The sequence below is a fragment of the Abramis brama genome, assembly GCF_963993115.1.
Source record: "Abramis brama genome assembly, chromosome: 2".
NCBI classification, from domain to species: domain Eukaryota; kingdom Metazoa; phylum Chordata; class Actinopteri; order Cypriniformes; family Leuciscidae; genus Abramis; species Abramis brama.
In genome coordinates this window covers 5,925,354-5,948,177 of record NC_139964.1, presented here as the reverse complement: position 1 = coordinate 5,948,177, position 22,824 = coordinate 5,925,354, and the positions used below count along the sequence as shown (strand labels likewise).

The 22,824-nt window shown below is 43.2% G+C and overlaps 1 protein-coding gene across 1 annotated transcript in view; it reads left to right on the top strand.

Moving 5' to 3' along the window:
• LOC311077547 (adhesion G protein-coupled receptor E5-like) overlaps positions 1-22,824 on the top strand; it is a 77,474-nt gene that overhangs the window by 38,594 nt on the left and 16,056 nt on the right. The window contains exons 4-8 of the mRNA XM_084106077.1: positions 10,993-11,048; positions 20,300-20,389; positions 20,474-20,627; positions 20,774-20,890; positions 20,968-21,170. Coding sequence (XP_083962203.1) covers positions 10,993-11,048; positions 20,300-20,389; positions 20,474-20,627; positions 20,774-20,890; positions 20,968-21,170 — 620 coding nt within the window. The remainder of the gene's footprint in view (positions 1-10,992; positions 11,049-20,299; positions 20,390-20,473; positions 20,628-20,773; positions 20,891-20,967; positions 21,171-22,824) is intronic.

Sequence of the window (22,824 nt, the reverse complement as noted above, 5' to 3'; positions counted from 1 at the left end):
TTCACAGGAAAGATCAGAGAATCAGACATGTCCAGGATGATTGTGACATCATCACAAAATCCCGAAAACATCTGATCAAGTTCCTCTTGACTTTTTCTTGCCATAATAGATGTGTTATATAAACTCACTCAGAGAGAGATGAAGAGCAATCAGAGAGAGATAAGTGGTAAGAAGTCAAGGGACAAGAAACCAACTAAAGCAAATACTGATCTCCATCATGGTGACAACAAACTTTATTATTAACTAAATCCCTGTTAATTCTCAACAAGAACTTTTGTACATGTATGAAATAAATAATCTTTTTTTTTTTTTCTGTTCTTGTTTCTCTGTCGTTCAGTGATTCTGCTTATCAGGTGTTCATCAGTGTCTCAATTCACTCACTTCTTTTCATTCACTCTGTCAAGTGGACTATATTAGTGAACTAATGTAGGGAATAGTGAATGAGGGTATAGGGTGTGATTGTGAAAACAGCCTCTGAGGGTCGACTTTGAGCGCTGTTAATTCACGTTATATTCCTGTAGGCTAGTTTTGTTTTCTACGGTATATTACTGTTTTAATGGAAAATGGTATGATATTGTCAGAATGTGGCCCTTTTTTACAGCAAGGGTTAACAGTGTATTTGTATTCCCTACCACTAGATGGCAGACATGTAATACTTCAATTCAAGACCAAAATGACGTCATGTTCCTATTCAAAGTGTTGGAGGAAACAGCAGAGCAAGTGAGCGATCGTGTCATTGATGCGGAAGCAGTTCAGTTTAGAGTGTCTGAGTTGTGAGATTTGTGAGAGAAAATCGTCAGGTGGCTAATAAAAACTTGTACTGTGAGGATGTGTTGCAAATGTTATTTGCCGATTCTGACTCTGAAGGGGAATATGGAAATGACGATCGGCCGTCTAATGATCGCGCCTCTCCCGGTACATCTTTGCCGCGCAATGTTGGCGCGCGCGCTTCTCACGGTACATCTTTGCCGCGCAATGGTACCGCTTGCGCCTCTCCCGGTACAACTTTGCAGTGCAAAGGTGCCGCCGTGCAAGGCGTGAGTGTTCACGAAGCAGAAATGTACTCGGTTACTAACGTAACCTCGGTTCTCTCTAGAAGAGGGAACGAGTACTGCGTTGAAAATGCTAGGGGAAAAACCTCTTTTCCACGAGATACTGAAGCAAAAAATTATCCTTTAATTTTGAATTATTGTAAAGCGCGTTGCAGCAGCACGCAGCCATAGGCGAGACGGCTCGCTCGCTCATTGGCTACTCTGCGGCAACTGCATTAGCCTATCGAGCGAGGCCTACGGTGACGTCAGGCCAATGAGGGCGCTTCGCGCCCTCCTTGCCACTTCCCTCCGAAACGGGCGTGGCCTAGCCCTATAAAAGGAGCTCGAAAAGGCTGATTCACTGATTTTTCCATCACCGAAGCCAACCAGAGTGAATCGCACGCACGGCAAAGGAACGCAGTACTCGTTCCCTCTTCTAGAGAGAACCGAGGTTACGTTAGTAACCGAGTATGTTCTCTTACGAGAGGTCTCTCGTACTGCGTTGAAAACGCTAGGGGACCCAATGCAAAGCGCTGTGTGTGCTGGGATCAAACACCAATAAACCTGGAAGCGAAGCCCAGGATTTACAGTGCACAATCACTAGAGGGACTCACAGAGAGTCCTGGAACAGGAGGGGAATCCCTCCGTCCCTATATGGTAGCGTCCGCAGACGCAATAACATGACATCACATAGACAAGGCGGGGAGCCTGAACTAATGTGGGAAATGCGGGTCTTACGCAATACTGCCCATATCATGACAGTCGGCAGCGCACCGCGCTCGCGATCTCAGTGTCCTAATCAGACAACTGATTCGTCTACACCGACAATAGTTTAGCCTGCAAGGTTAACCTCTAGGTTATAAAACCTTATAAATGTAGACGGCGAGGCCCAGCCTGCCGCCATACATATGTCTTGCAAGGAAATCCCGCTACACCAAGCCCACGAAGAGGCGACGCCTCTCGTGGAGTGTGCTCTGACCCCCAACGGGCATTGTAAGCCCTTGGTAGTGTACGCCAGCGCTATGGCGTCGACTATCCATCTGGATAGGCTTTGTTTCGAAACAGCCATTCCCTTGGAACGTCCACTGAACGAGACAAATAGCTGCTCAGTCTGTCTGAAGGCAGAAGAGCGAGACACGTAAGCTCTTAGAGCCCTAACTGGACAAAGAAAATTTGTGTCCCCTTCCTCGCCCGACACCGGCAGGGCAGACAGGGAAATAACCTGAGCCCGAAACGGTGTGTTGAGGGATTTTGGAACGTAACCATGCCTAGGTTTGAGTATGACTCTTGAGACGCTTGGCCCAAACTCTAAGCACGCCGCGCTCACCGAGAGCGCGTGCAGGTCACCTACGTGCTTCACTGTAGCGAGAGCCAACAAAACACTGTTTTGAAAGACAGATGTTTGAGGCTAATCGTTTGGATAGGCTCGAAAAGGGGCACCTTTCATGGCCTCCAAAACCGTAGAGAGGTCCCACATAGGGACTGAAGTAGGGCTGGGCGATATATCGCACGATATTGTTATGCGCATCTCACCAGTAAAGCCGGTTCCCTTGATTAGTAGTAAATCACCTGCTTTCAGATGGAGCAGAATTTACTACAAAGAGTCGTAATTAACTGACTCCAGTGTTAAATTAACACTCCTGGGTCTGGGAGTGTATATGAGTCCACACTCAAGAGTGTAAAGTGTTAAAATATGAGTGTTAAATTAACACTCAAGAGTGTTAAAGTTAATGAGATAATTAAGTGATTAATTAAGTGATTATTGAGCATTATTGAAGACACCTGATGTTAACAAGCAGAATCACTGAAGGAGAAAAATCACAAATTGTAAGTTACCATTGTGGTGATGGGTGTTTGCTTTAGTTGGGCTCTTGACCATTATATGTTTTCTAAAAATTTTACTGTTGTTTGTTTGCTGTTATTGATTTATAACAGTTAAATGAACAAAGTAAAATGTGATCTGACAGTGTTGGTTATGTTTTGACATAATCATGCTATGATCTGTAAAATGAAACTTATTGAGATAGTTTGGTTTAACTTGTTAGCAGCAGTTTTGTGATTCTTCAATTTACAATTATCAGTACTTTACTTACAATTCAAAATATTTAATAAACATTGTTCTGATCAAAAGACTTTGAAATGAATTTATTTAGAAACACAGACATCAATAATCAGCCTGTGAATTTCAACAATGGTGACAATAATAAAGCATGTTGCAGTGGCTGCCACCAATCACAACTCATTAATGGCTCCCATCATGCATTGCGGTATGAATAAATTATGATCTGAATTGTCTATGTAATTTACTTTTCCTAATTTAATATTCTGCTCGTCACCATTGTTGAGATGCATTGACTGAATCTTGACCTCTGTGTGAGCCTAAAATAAAGGTTTTTTTTTTTTTTTTTTTAAAAACAACTTTTAAGAAATCCTTTATATTATATCAAAAATTCTAGGCATTTATGCAGATTCACAGTTATGCTGTAACCAACAACATACATCGAAGTCAGAAAGAAGGATCTTAATGAGTTCAGTGATCAAGTTCAAATGATGAATGTCATAATATAACCAACACCATCAGATCACTTTATTCTTTGTTCATCTGACTGTTATAAATCAATAACAGCAGCCAAAAAAATCTAAAGTAAACATATAATGGTCAAGAGCCCAACTAAAGCAAACAATCATTGGCATAATGGTGGCTTACAATTTGAGATTTTCTCCTTCAGTGATTCTGCTTGTTAACATCAGGTGTCTTCAATAATGCTCAATAATCACTAAATTAATCACTTAATTATCTCATTAACTTCAACACTCTTGAGTGTTCATATACACTCACAGGAGTGTTAAATTAACACTGGAGTTTTTGCTGTGTACAAAGAGCCGTAGTTAACTGACAAGCTGAGCCATATCGCATTAATTATCGCTGGCGATACGTCCGCGATATTGATGTGATATGGCTCAGCTTGTCAGTTAACTACGGCTCTTTGTAGTAAATGCCGCTCCATCTGAAAGCAGGTGATGGCGATTTACTACTAATCAAGGAACCGGCTTTACTGATGAGATGCGCATAACAATATCGTGCGATATATCGCCCAGCCCTAGACTGAAGGAGGTCTGAGAGGATTCAGCCTCCTAGCTCCCCTGAGGAAGCGGATGACTAAATCGTTCCTTCCTATTGACTGACCGAGCGTTGTCTTAGGGAACGCTGCGATAGCCGCCACATAGACTTTGAGCGTGGAGGGGGCCCTATGCCCTTATCCAACAGCTCCTGTAGGAAGGAGAGAACCTCTGTCACCTCACAATCGAGGGGTGAACGACCCCGAGCTGTGCACCAGCTGGAGAATACCGACCACTTCGAGGCGTAAAGCCGTCTAGTCGACGGAGCTCTAGCCTGAGTGATAGTATTTAGCACTCCCACTGAGAGGTCAGCGGGTACCCATTGAGCGCCCACACGTGGAACCACAATTCCCGGGTGAGGATGCCAAATCGAACCCCTGGCCTGAGAGAGGAGGTCCCTCCTCAATGGCACTGGCCATGGGGCAGTGTCTGCTAACTGCATCAGAACTGGGAACCATGGTTGGTTCTCCCAGAATGGTGCTACAAGCAGCACTGAGCATTTTGTTTCCCTGATCCGTTCTATCACCTGGGGCAGGAGAGAGACGGGGGAAAAAGCGTAGAGTGGACAGCGCTGCCACGTTCGGGACAGCGCGCTCTCGCTCTTGGAAAAGAACGCGGGGCAGTGAGCGTTTTCGTGAGACGCGAACAGGTCCACCTCCGCTCTGCCGAATCTCTCCCACAACAGCTGGACTGTTTGCGGGTGTAGAGACCATTCACTCGTAGGAATGTTGTCCCTGGACAGTCTGTCTGGTCCCAAATTCTGGAGCCCAGGCACGTGCACTGCTCTCATCGAGCGCAAGTTGCGCTGAGCCCATATCAGGAGGCGTTCTGCCAGCCTGTATAGGTTTCGGGATCTGAGACCGCCCTGGCGATTTATATAGGACACCACAGACATGTTGTCCGAGCGGACTAAGACGTGGTGGCCCTTGATTTGGGGGCGAAAAACGCGTCAACGCGTTGTCCACTGCCAACATTTCCAGGCAGTTGATATGTTGGAGCTTCTCCCGTTCTGACCATAGGCCGAAGAACGAACTGCCCTCGAGCAGCGCTCCCCATCCCGAGGTGGAGGCATCTGTCGACACCACCATTACTCTTGAGGAAGTCCCCAGGCTTACACCTGATTGGTACCAGTCGCTTACTTTCCAAGGTTTCAGAGCTGCCACACAGCTCTGATTGACCTTGAGACGCAGCTGACCGGATGCCCATGCTCTGCGCGGCACTCGCGCTTTTAACCAGAACTGCAGAGGGCGCATGCGGAGCAAGCCCAGCTGAAGAACTGATGATGCTGAGGCCATGAGACCTAGCATCCTTTGAAATTTGAGCATCTGAGCGGGACGGTCGCGCCGCAGCGGAAAGAGCTCGCTGTGCGCTGAATGTCTAGCACGCGCTGTGGTGACAGCCGTGCTATCATAGACTGCGAGTCCAGAACTGTGCCCAGAAACGATATCGTTTGACTGGGGTTCAGAGAACTCTTCGTCCAATTGACTCTGAGACCAAGATTCTCGAGGTGATCGAGTAAAATGGTCCTGTGCTCCACGAGCTCTGATCGTGATTGAGCTAGAATCAGTCAGTCGTCCAAATAGTTCAGCACTCGCATGCCTCGAAGTTTGAGAGGTGCGAGCGCTGCATCCATGCACTTCGGAAATGTACGAGGTGCTAGGGACAAGCCGAACGGCAGGACTGTATACTGGTATGTCTGGCCCTCGAAGGCGAATCTCAAGTATTGCCTGTGACGTGATGCTATTTGTATTTGAAAATACGCGTCCTTCAGATCTATCGACATAAACCAGTCTCCTCTGCGAATATGCGCGAGGATTTTTCTGGTCGTGAGCATTTTGAAACTGTGTTTCACTAATGCTTTGATCAGCTGTCTTAGATCCAGTATGGGTCTGAGACCCCTGTCTTTTTTGGGAACCAGGAAGTATCTGCTGTACAGCCCCCCTTCGCTTTGAGCTTGAGATACAGGGTCTATAGCCCCTTTGCTCATCAGTTTTGACATTTCGGCACGAAGTAGGTGTGCTACTTCTGAATTCACTGTAGTTTCGACGCGTGCTGTGAGGCGGCGAGGACGTTGACAAAAACTGTAGCGAGTAGCCTTTCTTTATAATGTCTAGCACCCACTCCAAAACCCATGGAAGCGCTGCCCATGCATCTGCATGGTTGGCTAAGGGTTGGATGCGAAGCGCGCTCTGTTCGCTGGGCGACAGAAGCGCTTCGGTGTGCTGTAATGTAGGCGTTACGCCTGTGACATTCGAGGCGGGGAGCGCGCTGATCACAGCGGGCAGAGCGCTCGCCCTCGACCCTACTACGGCTTTACCGAGTGAGGGAGGGCTGAGTGAGTCCCGTAGAACTCATGATGTCTGTGAGTAAGTGTGGGCTCGGGGGAGCGGGCACATTTACTGCTTTGGACGCGCTATCCGCCTGAGCAGAGCGAGCGCGCACGGGTTTCGTTTTTACAGAAACCGTGTGACATGCATAACATAGTGTTTGTGGGCACTGGGTAGTGGGCACGTTTACTATGTTGGGTGCGCGATCGACCTGAGTCGATCTATAGGCACGAGCCCTGTGTGAAGGGCTGTGCCTGTGTGTAGGGATGGGCACTGGACAGTGGGCATCTGCTCTACATTTATAGCACCATCGGCCGTGGCCGGGTACTATGTTGAATGCGTGACCGACCTGAGTCGATTTTATGAGCGCGGGCCCTGTGTGAAGGGCTGTGCATGTGCGTAGGGATGGGCACTAGACAGTGGGCATCTGCTCTACACTTGAAGCATGCGAAGCGCGCCCTGCTCGTTTGGCGGCAGAGGCACTCTGGTGCGCTGTAACATAGGCGTTATGCCTGTGACATTTGAGGGGGAAGCGCGCTGATCACAGCGGGCAGAATGCCCGCGCTCGACCCCGCTGCGGTGTTTAACCGAGCGAGGGAGGGCTAGGCGAGTCCCGTAGGACATATAATGTCTGTGAGTGAATGTGGGTGCGGGAGAGCGGGCACATTTACTGCAGTGAGCGCACTGTCTGCCTGAGCAGAGTGAATGCACACAGGTTTCGTCTTTACAGAAACCATGAGATATGCAGAACATAGTGTTTGTGGGCACTAGGCAGTGGGCACGTTTACTATGTTGTGTGCGCGATCGACCTGATTCGAATTTATGAGCGCGGGCCCTGTGTGAAGGGCTGTGCTTGTGTGTAGGGATGGGCACTAGGCAGTGGGCATCTGCTCTACACATATAGCACCATCGGCCGTGGCCGGGACACCAGACGATACATCCTATGGGATTTATCTGGGTAGCTGTAAAAAGGCTTTTGTGTGCAGGCAAGCGGGCAGCTGTGCACTGCAGAATACACTGGAACAGTCACATTTCTTGGGACTGAACGAGCGACGGGCTTCCGTGGAAGTCCGGCCACAGTGGGGCTCGGACACCGACGCTTTCCTAGGCGTGCTAGGATAGCTTCGGGCTTCACCGAAATCCTTGGCCGTGACCCACGCGGAGCGGGGCGGCGGCTAGTCGAGCGCGGGATGTACCACGTGCTCGTCGGCTGCAAAAACACATCTGCAGTTGCCTCTCAGGGAACTGACAGAGTGATTTGCATTTGGCGGCATAATGCGCGAAAGCCTGAGAATCTACCACTGGGCCACAGTGAAGATACATAGACATTCAGTAGCGCGAGTATTATCCACACTGCCGTTTGTTTGCAGGCATGCGGGTAGCACAACATGCAATACTGACATTTTCAGTCGCCTGAAAGTGCCAGAATGTGAGAAGAGTGGATATCGCCCGGTTTTCAGCGGGGCTAAAACACTCCATTCTCCTTTCGCCAGTGACGCACAGGAACCGTAGAAACGGTGTTCGGTTGCAGGCAAGCGTGTACTATAGTCACCATAGGCAATTGGCTCGGAGTGAGGGCGGTCGCCGTCAGTGAGCGCGAGAGCTGCGAGATCCTCTAGGAAAGGGGGGGCGTCTTGAAAAAGACGCCCGGCTCTTTTAGTGCAAAATGGTACATACACAAATAACACAGTATAGAGAAAAGGATATAGGCGCCGGATAGCGCAGCAGGTACGGCGGTGAAGGCGGCGTTGGCCAGCAGCTTCTGGAGTGGCTCGTCCCGCTGAAGGTGCTTTCTCAGACGACGCGCTGTGCTTCTCTCGTGATCCAACGATGCGTGAGCTTCGCTGAAAAGATGAAAAATCAGTGAATCAGCCTTTTCGAGCTCCCTTTATAGGGCTAGGCCACGCCCGTTTCACGTAGGCCTCCCAGTTGCCGCAGAGCAGCCAATGAGCGAGCGAGCCGTCTCGCCTATGGCTGCGTGCTGCTGCAACGCGCTTTACAATAATTCAAAATTAAAGGATAATTTTTTGCTTCAGTATCTCGTGGAAAAGAGGTTTTTCCCCTAGCGTTTTCAACGCAGTACTAGAGACCTCTCGTAAGAGAACAGATCATTTTGACCATTTGCCCAACGGGTATGGGGGTGGCAGTGATCCTTTGGAATGAGGATAAAATGACCAAAAAAAAACAAAAAACACTCCATATATATTTTTTCCTGAATATTACTGATGAACAGATCAAAAAGCAGGATACTGTTCACATGTGTTTTACTACTAAAGTATTGTAATATAGTAATAATTTAGTACTTTCTCCTATTTTATTGTTGGTTTCCTCTTTTCTGATCATTTGGAATGAGGATAAAAAGACAAAAAAAAGCATGTAAATAAATTCCAACATCAATTCAATATCTACTATTTCCTGAATATTACTGATGAACTGATCAAAAAGTAGGCTACTGTTCACATGCGTTTTACTACTATATAGTATAGTAATAATTTAGTACTCCATCCATCCATCCATCTTCTTCCGCTTATCCGGGGCCGGGTCGCGGGGGCAGCAGTCTAAGCAGGGATGCCCAGACTTCCCTCTCCCTAGACACTTCCTCCAGCTCTTCCGGGGGGACACCGAGGCGTTCCCAGGCCAGCCGGGAGACATAGTCCGTCCAGCGTGTCCTAGGTCTTCCCCGGGGTCTCCTCCCGGTGGGACATGCCCGGAACACCTTCCCGGGAAGGCGTCCAGGAGGCACCCGGAAAAGATGCCCGAGCCACCTCAGCTGGCCCCTCTCGATGTGGAGGAGCAGCGGCTCTACTCTGAGCTCCTCCCGAGTGACCGAGCTTCTCACCCTATCTCTAAGGGATCGCCCAGCCACCCTGCGGAGAAAGCTCATTCCGGCCGCCTGTATCCGGGATCTTGTCCTTTCGGTCATGACCCAAAGCTCATGACCATAGGTGAGAGTAGGAACGTAGATTGACCGGTAAATCGAGAGCTTCGCCTTGCGGCTCAGCTCTTTCTTTACCACGACAGACCGGTACATCGACCGCATTACTGCAGAAGCAGCACCGATCCGCCTGTCAATCTCCCGTTCCATCCTTCCCTCACTCGTGAACAAGACCCCAAGATACTTGAACTCCTCCACTTGAGGCAGGAACTCTCCACCATAATTTAGTACTTTCGCCTGTTATTGTTGGTTTCCTCTTTTCTCATTTGGAATGAGGATAAAAAAAATAAACATCATGTTCAAACATCAGTTCAATATCTACACAGCAAAAACTCCAGTGTTAAATTAACTCTCCTGGGAGTTTATATGGCTCCAGACTCAAGAGTGTTCAAGTGTTAAAATTTGAGTGTTAAAGTTAATGAGCTAATTAAGTGATTCATTGAGTGATGATTGACCATTATTGAAGACACCTGATGTTAACAAGCAGAATCACTGAAGGAGAAAAATCACAAGTTTAAGTCACAATTGTGGTGATCAGTGTTAATTATCTCATTAACTTTAACACTCTTAAGTGTTAATTTAACACTCATATTTTAACACTTTAACACTCTTGAATCTGGAGCCATATAAACTCCCTGGAGAGTTCATTTAACACTGGAGTTTTTGCTGTATACTATTTCCTGAATATTATGAAATTCAAGAGGGCCGCCCCTGATGACGTCATAATATGCAAATTAGATGAGTATATTTACACCCCACATAAACTTTCAGTCATCCCCAACATTTTTCTAATTTACAGTAGATCTCTATCTTTAAGCCCTTTCAAGCCACAAGCTTTTTAAATTTGAATGTCAAAATCCAGCATTTTTTCAAAAAAACCTTGGCGCCTAAAGGGTTAAGCGTTAGACAATCTGCAAATCTGGCAAATACTTCCCTAAAGCCGAGCACAGCGCTTTGATGGGCGTACTGCTTTCGCTCTCTCGCTCTGGTCTACAGGTGCGCACGCGCCCTTCCGGGAGAAGTGCCCTTAGTATGGCATTCCGCTCCCGCCTGTCCCTATTTGATGAGAGTGGTCATGTTTGCGAACCTCGGGGTGTAGGACCTGCTGCTGCTGAGGCAGCACGGAGAATGCAGACCTGGGGTTCGCAAATGGATCTCTCGGCGGGGTTGGAGACGGGCTCTGCCTTATCTCCTCCCTTTTCCTGCTTTCGCTCTCTCGCTCTGGTCTACGGGTGCGCACGCGCCCTTCCGGGAGAAGTGCCCTTAGGACCTGTATAAGGAAATTCCGCCGCATCTGACGTAACACATGCCCATACTCGAAAAAAACTTTCCGAAACTTGTGACAAACCAGAAGGAGTATTTTTGGCACAGACATACTCCATCAAACATACAACTTAATTTTTTTTAACTTTGACCATGTTTAGCATGGGAATCCAACTCTTTAACTGTGTAAAAAACTCAGTATGCATGAAATAGCATTTCACCCCCCCTTTAAAAAAATTGTTGTAAATTTTACTCATTTTAATCAGTGCACTGTAGTCTTTTTAGTTATTTTGATCTTTCCCGATGTTGTGCACAGAAATGGACTGTGATCAGTTTAAACCTCAGCCTGATGCAGAACACACACCAAAGAAGGTATAATGTGTACTTCTGCTTATGATTGTTATAATTATATTATTAATATTATTATGTTATGTTAAGATAAAACATTCTTAAAATAGCATTTAATGTTCATATATCATTCATATTTGATGTGTTCTCATTTCTTTGTGTTATCGAAGTTATCGTATCTAACTTTGATATGATACCTTGAAAATTAACGATATTCAATACCATTTTCGATACCACAGGGAAAAAACTGCCATATAGGTTTTTTTTTATTATTGTCTCATAATTGTTTGAAATATTGATTACACACAGCACAGGTAGGCTTTATTTTAAACTTTTTATAAAATTATCAAAGAAAGACAAGTAAACAGTCAGTAATAAAATAAGAACAAATATACAAATTGCAAACAATAGCACAAATAAATACAATAGAATAAAGAGACAAATGAAAAAATTTTTTAGTTCCCTTTCAAGGGGGCTTGCGATGTGTCAGTGACGCTTTGGGAACGCCTCCATGTGATTACGTCTGAAGCACGTATGTCAACTAGTCCAATAGGAAGAATAAGCTTCACGGGCGGGTGACGTCATGACCAGGAAAGGATAAAAGCACATCCGGTGCAACCGGCGCTAGCTTTTGTGCCTCAGCAAACGCTCTATGTCAAAACTGTCTGTACACAGCAAAAACTCCAGTGTTAAATTAACACTCCTGGGAGTGTATATGAGTCCACACTCAAGAGTGTAAAGTGTTAAAATATGAATGCTAAATTAACACTCAAGAGTGTTAAAGTTAATGAGATAATTAAGTGATTAATTTAGTGATGATTGAGCATTATTGAAGACACCTGATGTTAACAAGCAGAATCACTGAAGGAGAAAATCACAAATTGTAAGCCACCGTTATAGCGATCAATGTTTGCTTTAGTTGGGCTCTTGACCCTTATATGTTTACTTTAAATGTTGCTTGTCTGCAATTATTGATTTATAACAGTCAGATGAACAAAGAAAAAATGTGATCTGATGGTGTTGGTTATGTTTGACATAATCATGTTGTGATCCGAAAAATTAAACTTATTGAGATAGTTTGGTTTAACTTGTTAATTACAGCAGCTCTGTGATTCTACAGCATATGATTTTCAGTATTTATCATATAGTCCAAAATAATTACTAAACATCGTTCTGATCAAAAGACTTTCAAATGAATTTAATTAGAAACACAGACATCAATAATCAGCCTGTGAATCTCAACAATGGTGACAATAATAAAGCATGTTGCAGTGGCTGCCACCAATCACAACTCATTAATGGCTCCCATCATTCATTGCGGTATGAATAAATTATCATCTGAATTGTCTTTGTAATTTACTTTTCCTAATTGAATATTCTGCTCGTCACCATTGTTGAAATGCATTGACTGAATCTTGACGTCTGTGTGTGCCTAAAAGCAAGTTGTTGTTTTTTTAAACAACTTTTAAGAAATCCTTTGTATTATATCTAAAATTCTGGATATTTATGCAGATTCACAGTCATTCTGTGATCAACAACATACATCTATGTCAGAAATAAGGATCTTAAAGAGTTCAGTGATCAAATGATGAATGTCATAATATAACCAACACCATCAGATCACTTTTTTCTATGTTCATCTGGCGGTTATAACTCAGATACAACAGTCAAACAAAATCTAAAGTAAACATATAAGGGTCAAGAGTCCAACTAAAGTAAACACCCATCACCATAATGGTAACTTACAATTTGTGATTTTCTCCTTCAGTGATTCTGCTTGTTAACATCAGGTGTCTTCAATAATGCTCAATCATCACTCAATTAATCACTTAATTATCTCATTAACTTCAACACTCTTGAGTGTTAATTTAACACTCATATTTTAACACTTTACACTCTTGAGTGTGGACTCATATACACTCCCAGGAGTGTTAATTTAACACTGGAGTTTTTGCTGTGTATATTTATTGTTTGTTTTTCATGTATCTATTGAAAGTCATGGCGCAGCTATTCAAGGGTGTGTTCCTCCCTGCCCTCGTTTCCTTAGGAACTGTTCGTTTTTTATTTAATGGGCCACCGGAGGAGTTTTGAGATCTGTTGTCAAAAAAGACATGACCCTCCCTTCGCCAGCAATACATTTTTCTATGACCCTCCAAAATGATTGTGAAAAAAGGCATGACCCTCCCCGATAATTTATTGATTAGCCTACTTCTGTGGTTTGCGCTTGGCAAAGATGTTCAGATAGCCATTCTTTTTTTTTTAAAACCATAAACTCTTGCTTTCCCATCTTACCAGGGCTGTAACGATAGACAAACCTACGATTCGGTTCGTATCACGATTTTTGATTTTAGATTTGAAAAAAAAAATCATGTTTTCGGTGCTGATGCGGTGTGACTCGTTCAACATGTGGGTGGCGCTGCCAACAAAGCATCTAAAAGCTGTCACAAAGAACCGGCAAAAGTAATGATTATTAATATGTCAAATATAGCAAGGAGACATTTTAATTATTTATTTATAAACAAGTGTTTTCTGTGTCGACTGCAAAGATGAAGTTGACGATGCGTCGCGATCTTCTCAGAACGTGCCAGAGAGAAATGCACATTTCATAAGCAGAAAGTCTGTTTTCCTTCGTTTTGAATTTTTCTGTTTAAAAGTAGACATTTCAAGCTTTCTATATATTTCTGAGGTCTGTGAGGCAAGTAGCATACCTTACGCTGAGTTTCGGTTCATTTATGAGACGAGTCCAGTTCACTCGCCCGCGCCTCCGTGTCATGATTATCTATTTTCTACTATACTTCTTATTTATTAAATCCAGATGAAACATTGATTAAAATTAAGATACAATTAATAAAAAAACGAAATTCACTTTAAAGAAAGGCTTTGTGCTTTCTGTTAGAGGTCTCTGTGAAAATTTTAAAGTCGCTTTCAAAGCAGTCATGTCTGTAATGGAGAACTGTCACGCCCGTATAACATTGTTTTTTTGTTTTTGTTTTTTTCCACATAAATGCGAACACGAAAAATAAAATAAAAATAATATTTTATGTTCTGTGGAGGCCGATCTTTATTCATCCGGTGGGTATATATCTTTCGGTTTGCACAGTGTAATTTATAGAATTACTAAAAATATTTTGCCACCTAAAAGTTAAAGATGTTTGTGTCACGTCACATGTGTATTTCCCTCATATTAAATATAAAACGCATGTGTAGACTGATATTTTTCTAATGTCTTGACTCCTTTCAGACGTTTCAAAATATTGGTATTAAATGCATTTTCTGAGAATTTATATTTCAAGTTTTGACTGCAAATGTCACGTCCATAACACTGAATCGCCCAATTTTAACGAATTTATCCTCAACTAGTTTTTGTGGTGTAGGTCTACGTATTTTATTATGTTAACTTAAATAATACTAATAGTAATTTAAAGATGTGGTAGCCCTACATCTTACACATCGTGGAAACAAAATAAGAATGGAAACTAAAATATGGTAGTATCGCGCTACAGCGCACATTCTATCAGCTGCAGTTCTCAGTCCCAATACTGTAAAACTCGACGTACATTCACATCACATGTTAATGCAGTGGTAGAGTTACACTCACAGGACACTGTGCACTTATTCGCAATCACAAAAGTTCATTATTTGCTCGTGCTTTAAAGCTTTGCCGGGTAAACATTTCTTTGGCATTCTGTTCTGACATGATACACTTTTTCTAAGCGTGAACTGAAGTGCGCGGACACTGTCAAACAGCGCCAAACTGGATTTTTGTTGGGTCAGACCAGTCTGATATCGAAGGGGGGCTGATAATGCGAGATCAACATGGAGCTAAATGGAAAAAAATAGCACCAAACAAGCCACTTTGAAATGTTGCTGTTTTCATGAATATAAAAGTTGGGTGACCCTCCCCCTAGACTAAAAAAAGTTGGATGACTCTCCCCTCAACAAAGAATAAAAAGACATGACCCTCCCCTATTTTCCTCCGGTGGCCCCTTCCATAAATACCGAACGGCCCCTTACGGGTGGGGATACACAGGGGGGGATCTTTGTGTAGTTTTTTTGGTAGTGGAGCATGCTATGTCGGCCTTCGAGGGGGCTGACTGTCAGCATTGTGAGCATCTCCCGCTCCACATGCTCCGCATGCTCCGCTCCCGCCTGTCCCTATTTGATGAGAGTGGTCAGGTTTGCGAACCTTGGGGTGCAGCTGCTGCTGCTGAGGCAGCACGGAGAATGCAGACCTGGGGTTCGCAAATGGATTTCTCGGCGGGGTTGGAGGCGGGCTCTGCCTTATCTTCTCCCTTACCCGAGGGATCCAGTGCTCTCTTGCCTTTGTCGGAAGCCCGACCTGCGGCTTCTTCCATCCGGGAAGAGAGCCCCATGCTTCAGTGCTCTAGCTCCGAGGATGTAGAGATGTACTGAGCGTGGCTGGTAGTGACACAAACACGAGAGAAGAAGATTTGCCATCTTCTTCTCCTGCATATGATGAGCTAGTGGAGGTGATAACTTGTGCTGTTGACAAATTAAAGATTGACTGGCCAGCAGAGAAAAAAGGCGCTCGTCCTAAAAGCAAGCTTGACGGGCGCTTTTTACAGTCTAATATATCATCTCCCTCACGAGCGCTTCCATTCTTTCCCAATCTGCATAGTGAGCTATGTAGATCGTGGAACAAACCATATTCATCACCTCTTTTCACTTCCTCAGGGGACTGTTCTGCCAACCCCGCCACCCTTGGTGCCTCGGAGTCTCTATTAGCAAAAGGAGCTATTGAGCAGGTGTACTCGCCCGACAGAGAATCAGGGTTTTACAGCCGCTACTTTATTGTTCCAAAAAAGGATGGGGGGTTGCGTCCCATTTTAGATCTTCGTGTGTTGAATCGTGCAGTCATGAAACTCAAGTTCAAGATGCTCACACTCAAACAGATCGTGACTCAAATCAGATCCGAGGACTGGTTTGTCACGATAGATTTAACCCTCTGGGGTCTAAGCTGTTCTTGTGGTCCTTGAGATGTTCTGACATGCTCTTACATTTGTGCTTTTTTCAGTTGCTTATAAACATATTAATGGCAAAAGTGTAATTACACTCTTAGCACAAACAGGGCTACCATAATATGTGAGCAACATGTATGTACATGTTTGTATTTTTGAGAAAATAATGTTTATGCATGGTTATTGAAAAAACAAAAAATGAAAATGTCTGAAATAAGGCCACAAAACACATACTAAATATGTGTCAATAAGACTTCTGAATAATGCATTTTGTCACCTAGAGTTTTTTCTTCAAAATGATGTGAAAATCATCCTTCCTAATCATTCACATAAAACAATACATTGATTTAAATTTTGTACGACACTTTTTGTTTGGAAAGGCAATATGCGGGTGGGCGTGATTCACACCTGAGGAGACAATGCCCCGGCATAATGAGGCTGCATACGTAATGAGCCTTTCATTCAGGTGTGTGACTGAGCCACAAGAAAGAATGCAAGGACAATATATATATATATAATTGGTTCACAGTTGTTGTTGTTTTTTCCACAAATTGTGCTTGCAAATTGTATAATATCCAAGGTAAACATTTCTAGTAATTGTGCAGTTAATTCTCATACTGTATTTTCAGATTTGGAATATATTCTCTACCCAAATGTGTCACTAATAAAGCATAATAAAATTATTTAAAGAGAAGGCTTATAATGACCTTTTAAGATTTTGTTTACATCTATCCTTGTATGTATATATATATATATATATATATATTTTTTTTTTTTTGTGGCTATTTTATTAAAAAGGTTATACAATTACTACAACAATTAAAATTGTAAAAATATTTCCAGTGTAATCTTTCTTTGTAAAGACTAAAGTATACATTTTATCATACCTAATTCAATTCATATGAGCAGAAATTGGCAACATTAAGCTTATTTGATGTGGCAGTATTTTACAGTAAAAACTTACTTACTTACTATAATCTATCCGATTTTTACTCATCTCAGTATAGCAATAGAGTTTGGTAAAAGCTGTTCATTCATTCACACACAGAAACGCGATTCATGTTTAAACAGTCTTTTTGCCAGCTGTAGCGACATAACAGCGCGCATCTGTGCGTTCATTCATTCAGCGTGTACAGACACTTGCAATTAGAAGAAAGCAGATATAGAACTGACCTATTCCAAAGCCGGATAGAATAGCGCGCGCTCTCCGTGGGTGGAGTCACATTAAAACTTAATGAGCTGAGATGAGAACGACTGACATCTCTCTCTTTTCATACATATTACATAAACTGAGAATATTTTTTTTATATAAAAATTACTTCATTTAAAAGAAGAGAACAAGCTTCATGCCTGTGTGTCTGTATGCCTGTTTGACTGAGAATTCGCTGAGTTACAGTTCATTTTCGGGCGCGTTTCAGAATGGACTACACTGACAGAGAGAAAGCAGAACTCGCATCATGTTTATTTTTCTTTATTTGGCAAAAAGAACAACACTTTGTTTTTATTGTGAGTATACACAAAAATAATACACACTTAATAGGATCGAGTGATGTCAAACACAAGTATGTAAGATCGAAATCAACAGAGTATTTTTCGTCTCTGTTGCACTGATAAGGAAAAAAACGAGCCTATCGCGCCGGCGCGACAGCCGACCTCAGGGGGTTAAAAGACACTTACTTCCATTGCTCCATCCTCCCTCAGCATAGGAAGTTCCTGCGGTTTTCTTTCAGGGGCAAAGAATACCAATATCCGGTGCTTCCATTCGGTCTAGCTCTATCACCCTGCACGTTCACGAAGTGCGTAGATGCAGCTCTGGCCCCGCTCAGGCTGCAGGGCATATGCATTCTGAACTACATCGACGACTGGCTGATTCTAGCGGAGTCAGAGCAGTTAGAGGTTCGTCATTGAGATGTGGTTCTTGCTCACATGATAAAGTTGGAGTTGAGACTCAATGCCAAGAAGAGTGTGCTTTCTCCACTACAGAGAACCACTTTCCTTGGTGTGGTATGGGATTTAGTCACGATGCGAGCCAATCTATCGCCCGTTTGTGTAGCTGCTATCCTCACAGCCACAAAGGAGTTGAAGCTAGGCCAGTCACGCACTGTGAAACAGTTCCTCATTGCAGGGCCTCAGGGCCTCATTGCAGCAGCGTCCAATGTGATACCCTTTGGCCTACTGTACTTGAGACCCTTGCAGTGGTGGCTCAGAACCAGAGGGTTCTCCCCGAGGGTAAAACCCACTTTGTACGATCAAGATCACGCGACGGTGTCTTCGTGCCTTGGTTATATGGAGGAAACACTGGTTCCTATCCCAGGGTCCGGTGTTGGGAGCTCTATGCCATCGAGTTGCGATCTCGACAGATGCTTCCCTCACCAGCTGGGAAGCGGTAATGGAAGGCCGCACAGCTCAGGGTCTGTGGAGGAGTCATCATCTTTCTTGGCACATCAACTGCCTGGAGATGATGGCAGTCTTCAATGCGTTGAAGCATTTTCTCCCAGACTTGAGGGGCCATCATGTGCTTGTCTGTACAGACAACACATCCGTGGTCTCTTACATAAATCGTCAGGGGGGTCTGCGTTCGCGTCCACACTGCAAACTGGCGCACCAGATCCTCCTGTGGTCTTTAGGGAAGATACTCTCCCTGAGGGCAGTGTATATCCCGGGGTGCCAAAATATAGAAACAGACACCCTGTCGAGGCAGGGGCTGAGGCCAGGGGATTGGAGGCTTCACCCCGAGGTGGTGGAGCAGATATGGGAATTTTACGGTCAAGCAGAAGTGGATCTGTTCATGTCTCAGTACACGACGCACTGTCCACTCTGTCCGCTGGGGCTGGACGCTATGGTACAGACATGGCCGAGGCTATGTCTGTACACTTTTCCCCCTGTTGATCTGCTTCCAGGAGTTTTGGAGAGAGTCTGCCAGGACGGAGTAAACCTACTACTAGTAGCACCATGTTGGCCGAGTCAGATTTGGTTTGCGGACCTAATTTATCTCCTCGACGGCCTTGGAGATCCCGATCAGGAGAGACCTTCTGTCTCAGACAGGGGGCACAATAGTTAACTGCTCAGTTAGTACAGTACTTGAGTTTCTCTAAGATCGCTTTGGATCAGGTCTATGTCCTTCTACCTTAAAGGTTTACGTGGCGGCCATTGCGGCTTTCCACGCCCCGGTGTTAAAGTTCTTAAACTTTTAAGAAATCCTTTATATTATATAAAAAATTCTGGGCATTTATGCAGATTCACAGTTATGCTGTAACCAACAACATAAATCGAAGTCAGAAAGAAGGATTTTAATGAGTTCAGTGATCAAGTTCAAATGATGATTGTCATAATATAACCAACACCATCAGATCACTTTTTTCTTTGTTCAACTGGTGATTATAATTCAGAAACAACAGACAAACAAAATCTAAAGTTAATAATATATGGGTCAAGAGTCCAACTAAAGCAACCATTGATCGTCATAACGGTAACTTACAATTTGAGATTTTCTCCTTCAGTGATTCTGCTTGTTAACATCAGGTGTCTTCAATAACGTTCAATCATCACTAAATTAATCACTTAATTATATCATTAACTTAAACACTCTTGAGTGTGGACTCATACACTCCCAGGAGTGTTAATTTAACACTGGAGTTTTTGCTGTGTACAAAGAGCCGTAGTTAACTGACAAGCTGAGCCATATCGCATTAATTATCGCTGGCGATACGTCCGCGATATTGATGCGATATGGCTCAGCTTGTCAGTTAACTACGGCTCTTTGTAGTAAATGCCGCTCCATCTGAAAGCAGGTGATGGCGATTTACTACTAATCAAGGAACCGGCTTTACTGACGAGATGCGCATAACAATCTCACGATATATATCGCACAGCCCTAGTATTCTCGTTCCCAAAGCGCCGTTGACGCATCGCGAGTTCCCTCGAAAGGGAACGTCTCAGGTTACGACTGTAACTCTAGTTCCCTGAGAAGGGAACGAGACGATGCGTCACCCTGCCATACTTCCTGCATCCCTGTGATCGACTTTGCTTCGGCTCTAGAAGCTGTCTAAAACAAGATGTGCTTTTATCCTTTCCTGGTCATGACGTAACCCGCCCTTGATGCTCATTCTTCCTATTGGACTAGTTGGCATACGTACTTATGACGTAATCACGCGGAGACGTTTTTGATATTTGCCGAAAGTTAAGGTCTTGGAATATTACAAGTAAACTTTCAACGAATGTACATTGTGAGTAAATATAAGATTACAACTAACATTAAAGATGCCCATAGAATTTGATTTCTGTGTCTTCTTTCAGTTGAAGCATTTGATGTCACTGATGAAGAACAGCTGTGAGTCTCTGAATAACACACAGGGAGAACATTTCACCGGGGAGAAGTTACTGGAGGTTAAAAACACACTGCATGATATATTCTCATAGTAGTTTGTGTACATGCACTTGCACAGTGGCTGAATGAAATTAATTTCACAGAACTTTTGCAATTCCTCCAATGATCTGCTGTCGGATGGGAACATCGCTGACGGCGAGACGTTGAGTCAGTTTCTGTTCACGGTGGAGAACAGCATGCATCTGATCGGACCTCAGCTTAAAGAGCCTGTGACCAGGACGGAGACGCACAACACCTGTGAGACGCAAATATTTACAGTTTACACATTTTCTCATTGTGTTGATGAATGGAAATACTGTGTTTCAAATGTGCATAAAATGAAACCGATATTGAGTACTGGAAGTACTGAAAGCAGTTGTTCTGTATGATCATGTGCATCACAGTCGCTGAGGTTGCAGTCACACGGAATCAGACTCCGCCCAGTGGGCGTGTCACTCTGAGCACAGACTCCGCCTTCTTCAACACCAGCTGGGAAACAGTTATAGGGAAATCATATCCTGGTACAAATACACATATGCATGTACTTATGAAAGCATCAGTGCATTCAAGACCCGATGTAAATGTTGTTGTCTTTTAGGTTTTGCATTTGTGGCGCTGGTCAGTTGTAAAGATATGAACTCATCCAGCAATCAGTTTCACACGATGAGCAGAGAGAGATCAGACGATAGAGAGAGAAACATCACTTATCAGCTCAACTCGAAGGTGGTGACGGTCGTCGTCAGTAATCCAGAAACCAAACAGCTGTCTGAGCCGGTGACGATCATCTTTACACACGAGCAGGTGAAGAAGATAAACAGTTTAATAGATACAGATGAAAAACCAAATAAATGTGCATTCCCTGTTTGAAAATCCGGTTGAAGCTGGATTCTAGCTGGTTCACCATATTATGTTCCAAAAACCAGCATGACCACATTAAGCTGGTATGACCAGCAAGTAGCTGGTTTGTTTTTGGCCCAAGATGCTACACCAGTCTTATTTTAGTATCAATGATTTATAATTATTAGGGTTGTGACGAAACACTTAGTTTGAGGATACACAATATTGGGTTCACGATAAAAAGACAAGATGATATTTTAACTTAACTTTATAATTATTTTTATGAAATCTTCAATGATGAAATATATGACTGAAAAAATAGTATTTTATTCGACTGAAAGACACAAAATATAAAATAATGCAGTAGCATTTTGAAACTTATCTAAGGATGTTTAAATTTTTTTTGGTAATCAAGTTATTTTGACGAATAATCGAGTAATCTGATGTGTTATGTGTGTAATAAAACTAGACCTATGTGAACAATCTGTTCATTGACTACGAGAAAGAATTTGACAGTGTGGACAGGCAGACACTCTGGAAGCTTCTACGACATTATGGAGTACCCATAAAGATCACCGATATCATCCGGAACTCATACGAAGGACTGTCCTGCAGAGTGATCCACGGCACACAAGCCACGGACAACTTCCGAGTGCGGACTGGCGTAAGACAGAGGTGCCTGCTTTCTCCTTTCCTGTTTATGCTTACCACACTCTCAGAAATAGGGGTACAGTAGGAGTCCATTTCTGTCCCCCAAGGAACATATATGTACCTTTTTGAGGGTCAAAAAGGTACATATATGTTCCCAAGCATTAAAAGGTACATATATGTACCGTTTCGTTTAAAGGTGAAGGTACAATATCAAAAGACAGCCTCTGCTAAGTAATTTATTTTTATTTTTTTGTAAAAAAATGTTTTTTTTTTAAAGGTTCTAATGATACCTTAATCATTTAAGGTAGATTTTAACTTATAACTATATTTGAGTAACCTTGAAATAAAGGAAATAAAAGTTTTGTAAGTCAATTTGCTGATATTAAATCATTATAACACAGCAAAAACACAGTGTTAAATTAACTCCCCTGGGAGTTTAAATGGCTCCAGACTCAAGAGTGTTAAAGTGTTAAAATATGAGTGTATATGAACACTCAAGAGTGTTAAAGTTAATGAGCTAATTAAGTGATTCATTGCATGATGATTGACCATTATTGAAGACACCTGATGTTAACAAGCAGAATCACTGAAGGAGAAAAATTTAATTTTAAGACACCGTTATGGTGACAAGTGTTTGCTTTAGTTGGGCTCTTGACCCTTAAACTGATAACTTTAGATTTAGTTTGTTTTTTTGTATAACTCTCAGACAAACAAAGAGAAAAGTTGATCGGGTGGTGTTGGTTATGTTTTGACATAATCATAATTTGACCTGATTCACTGAACTCATTTAGAGTCTAATCTCTGACTTAAATGTATATTGTTGATTACATCATCAGTGTGATTCTACAGAATAAGATCCAGAATTTTCTAAATAATCTAAAGGAAATCTTAAAAGTTGTTCTGACAAAACAAATATTTCTTTAAGGCACACACAGACATCAAGAATCAGTGTATGAATCTCAACAAT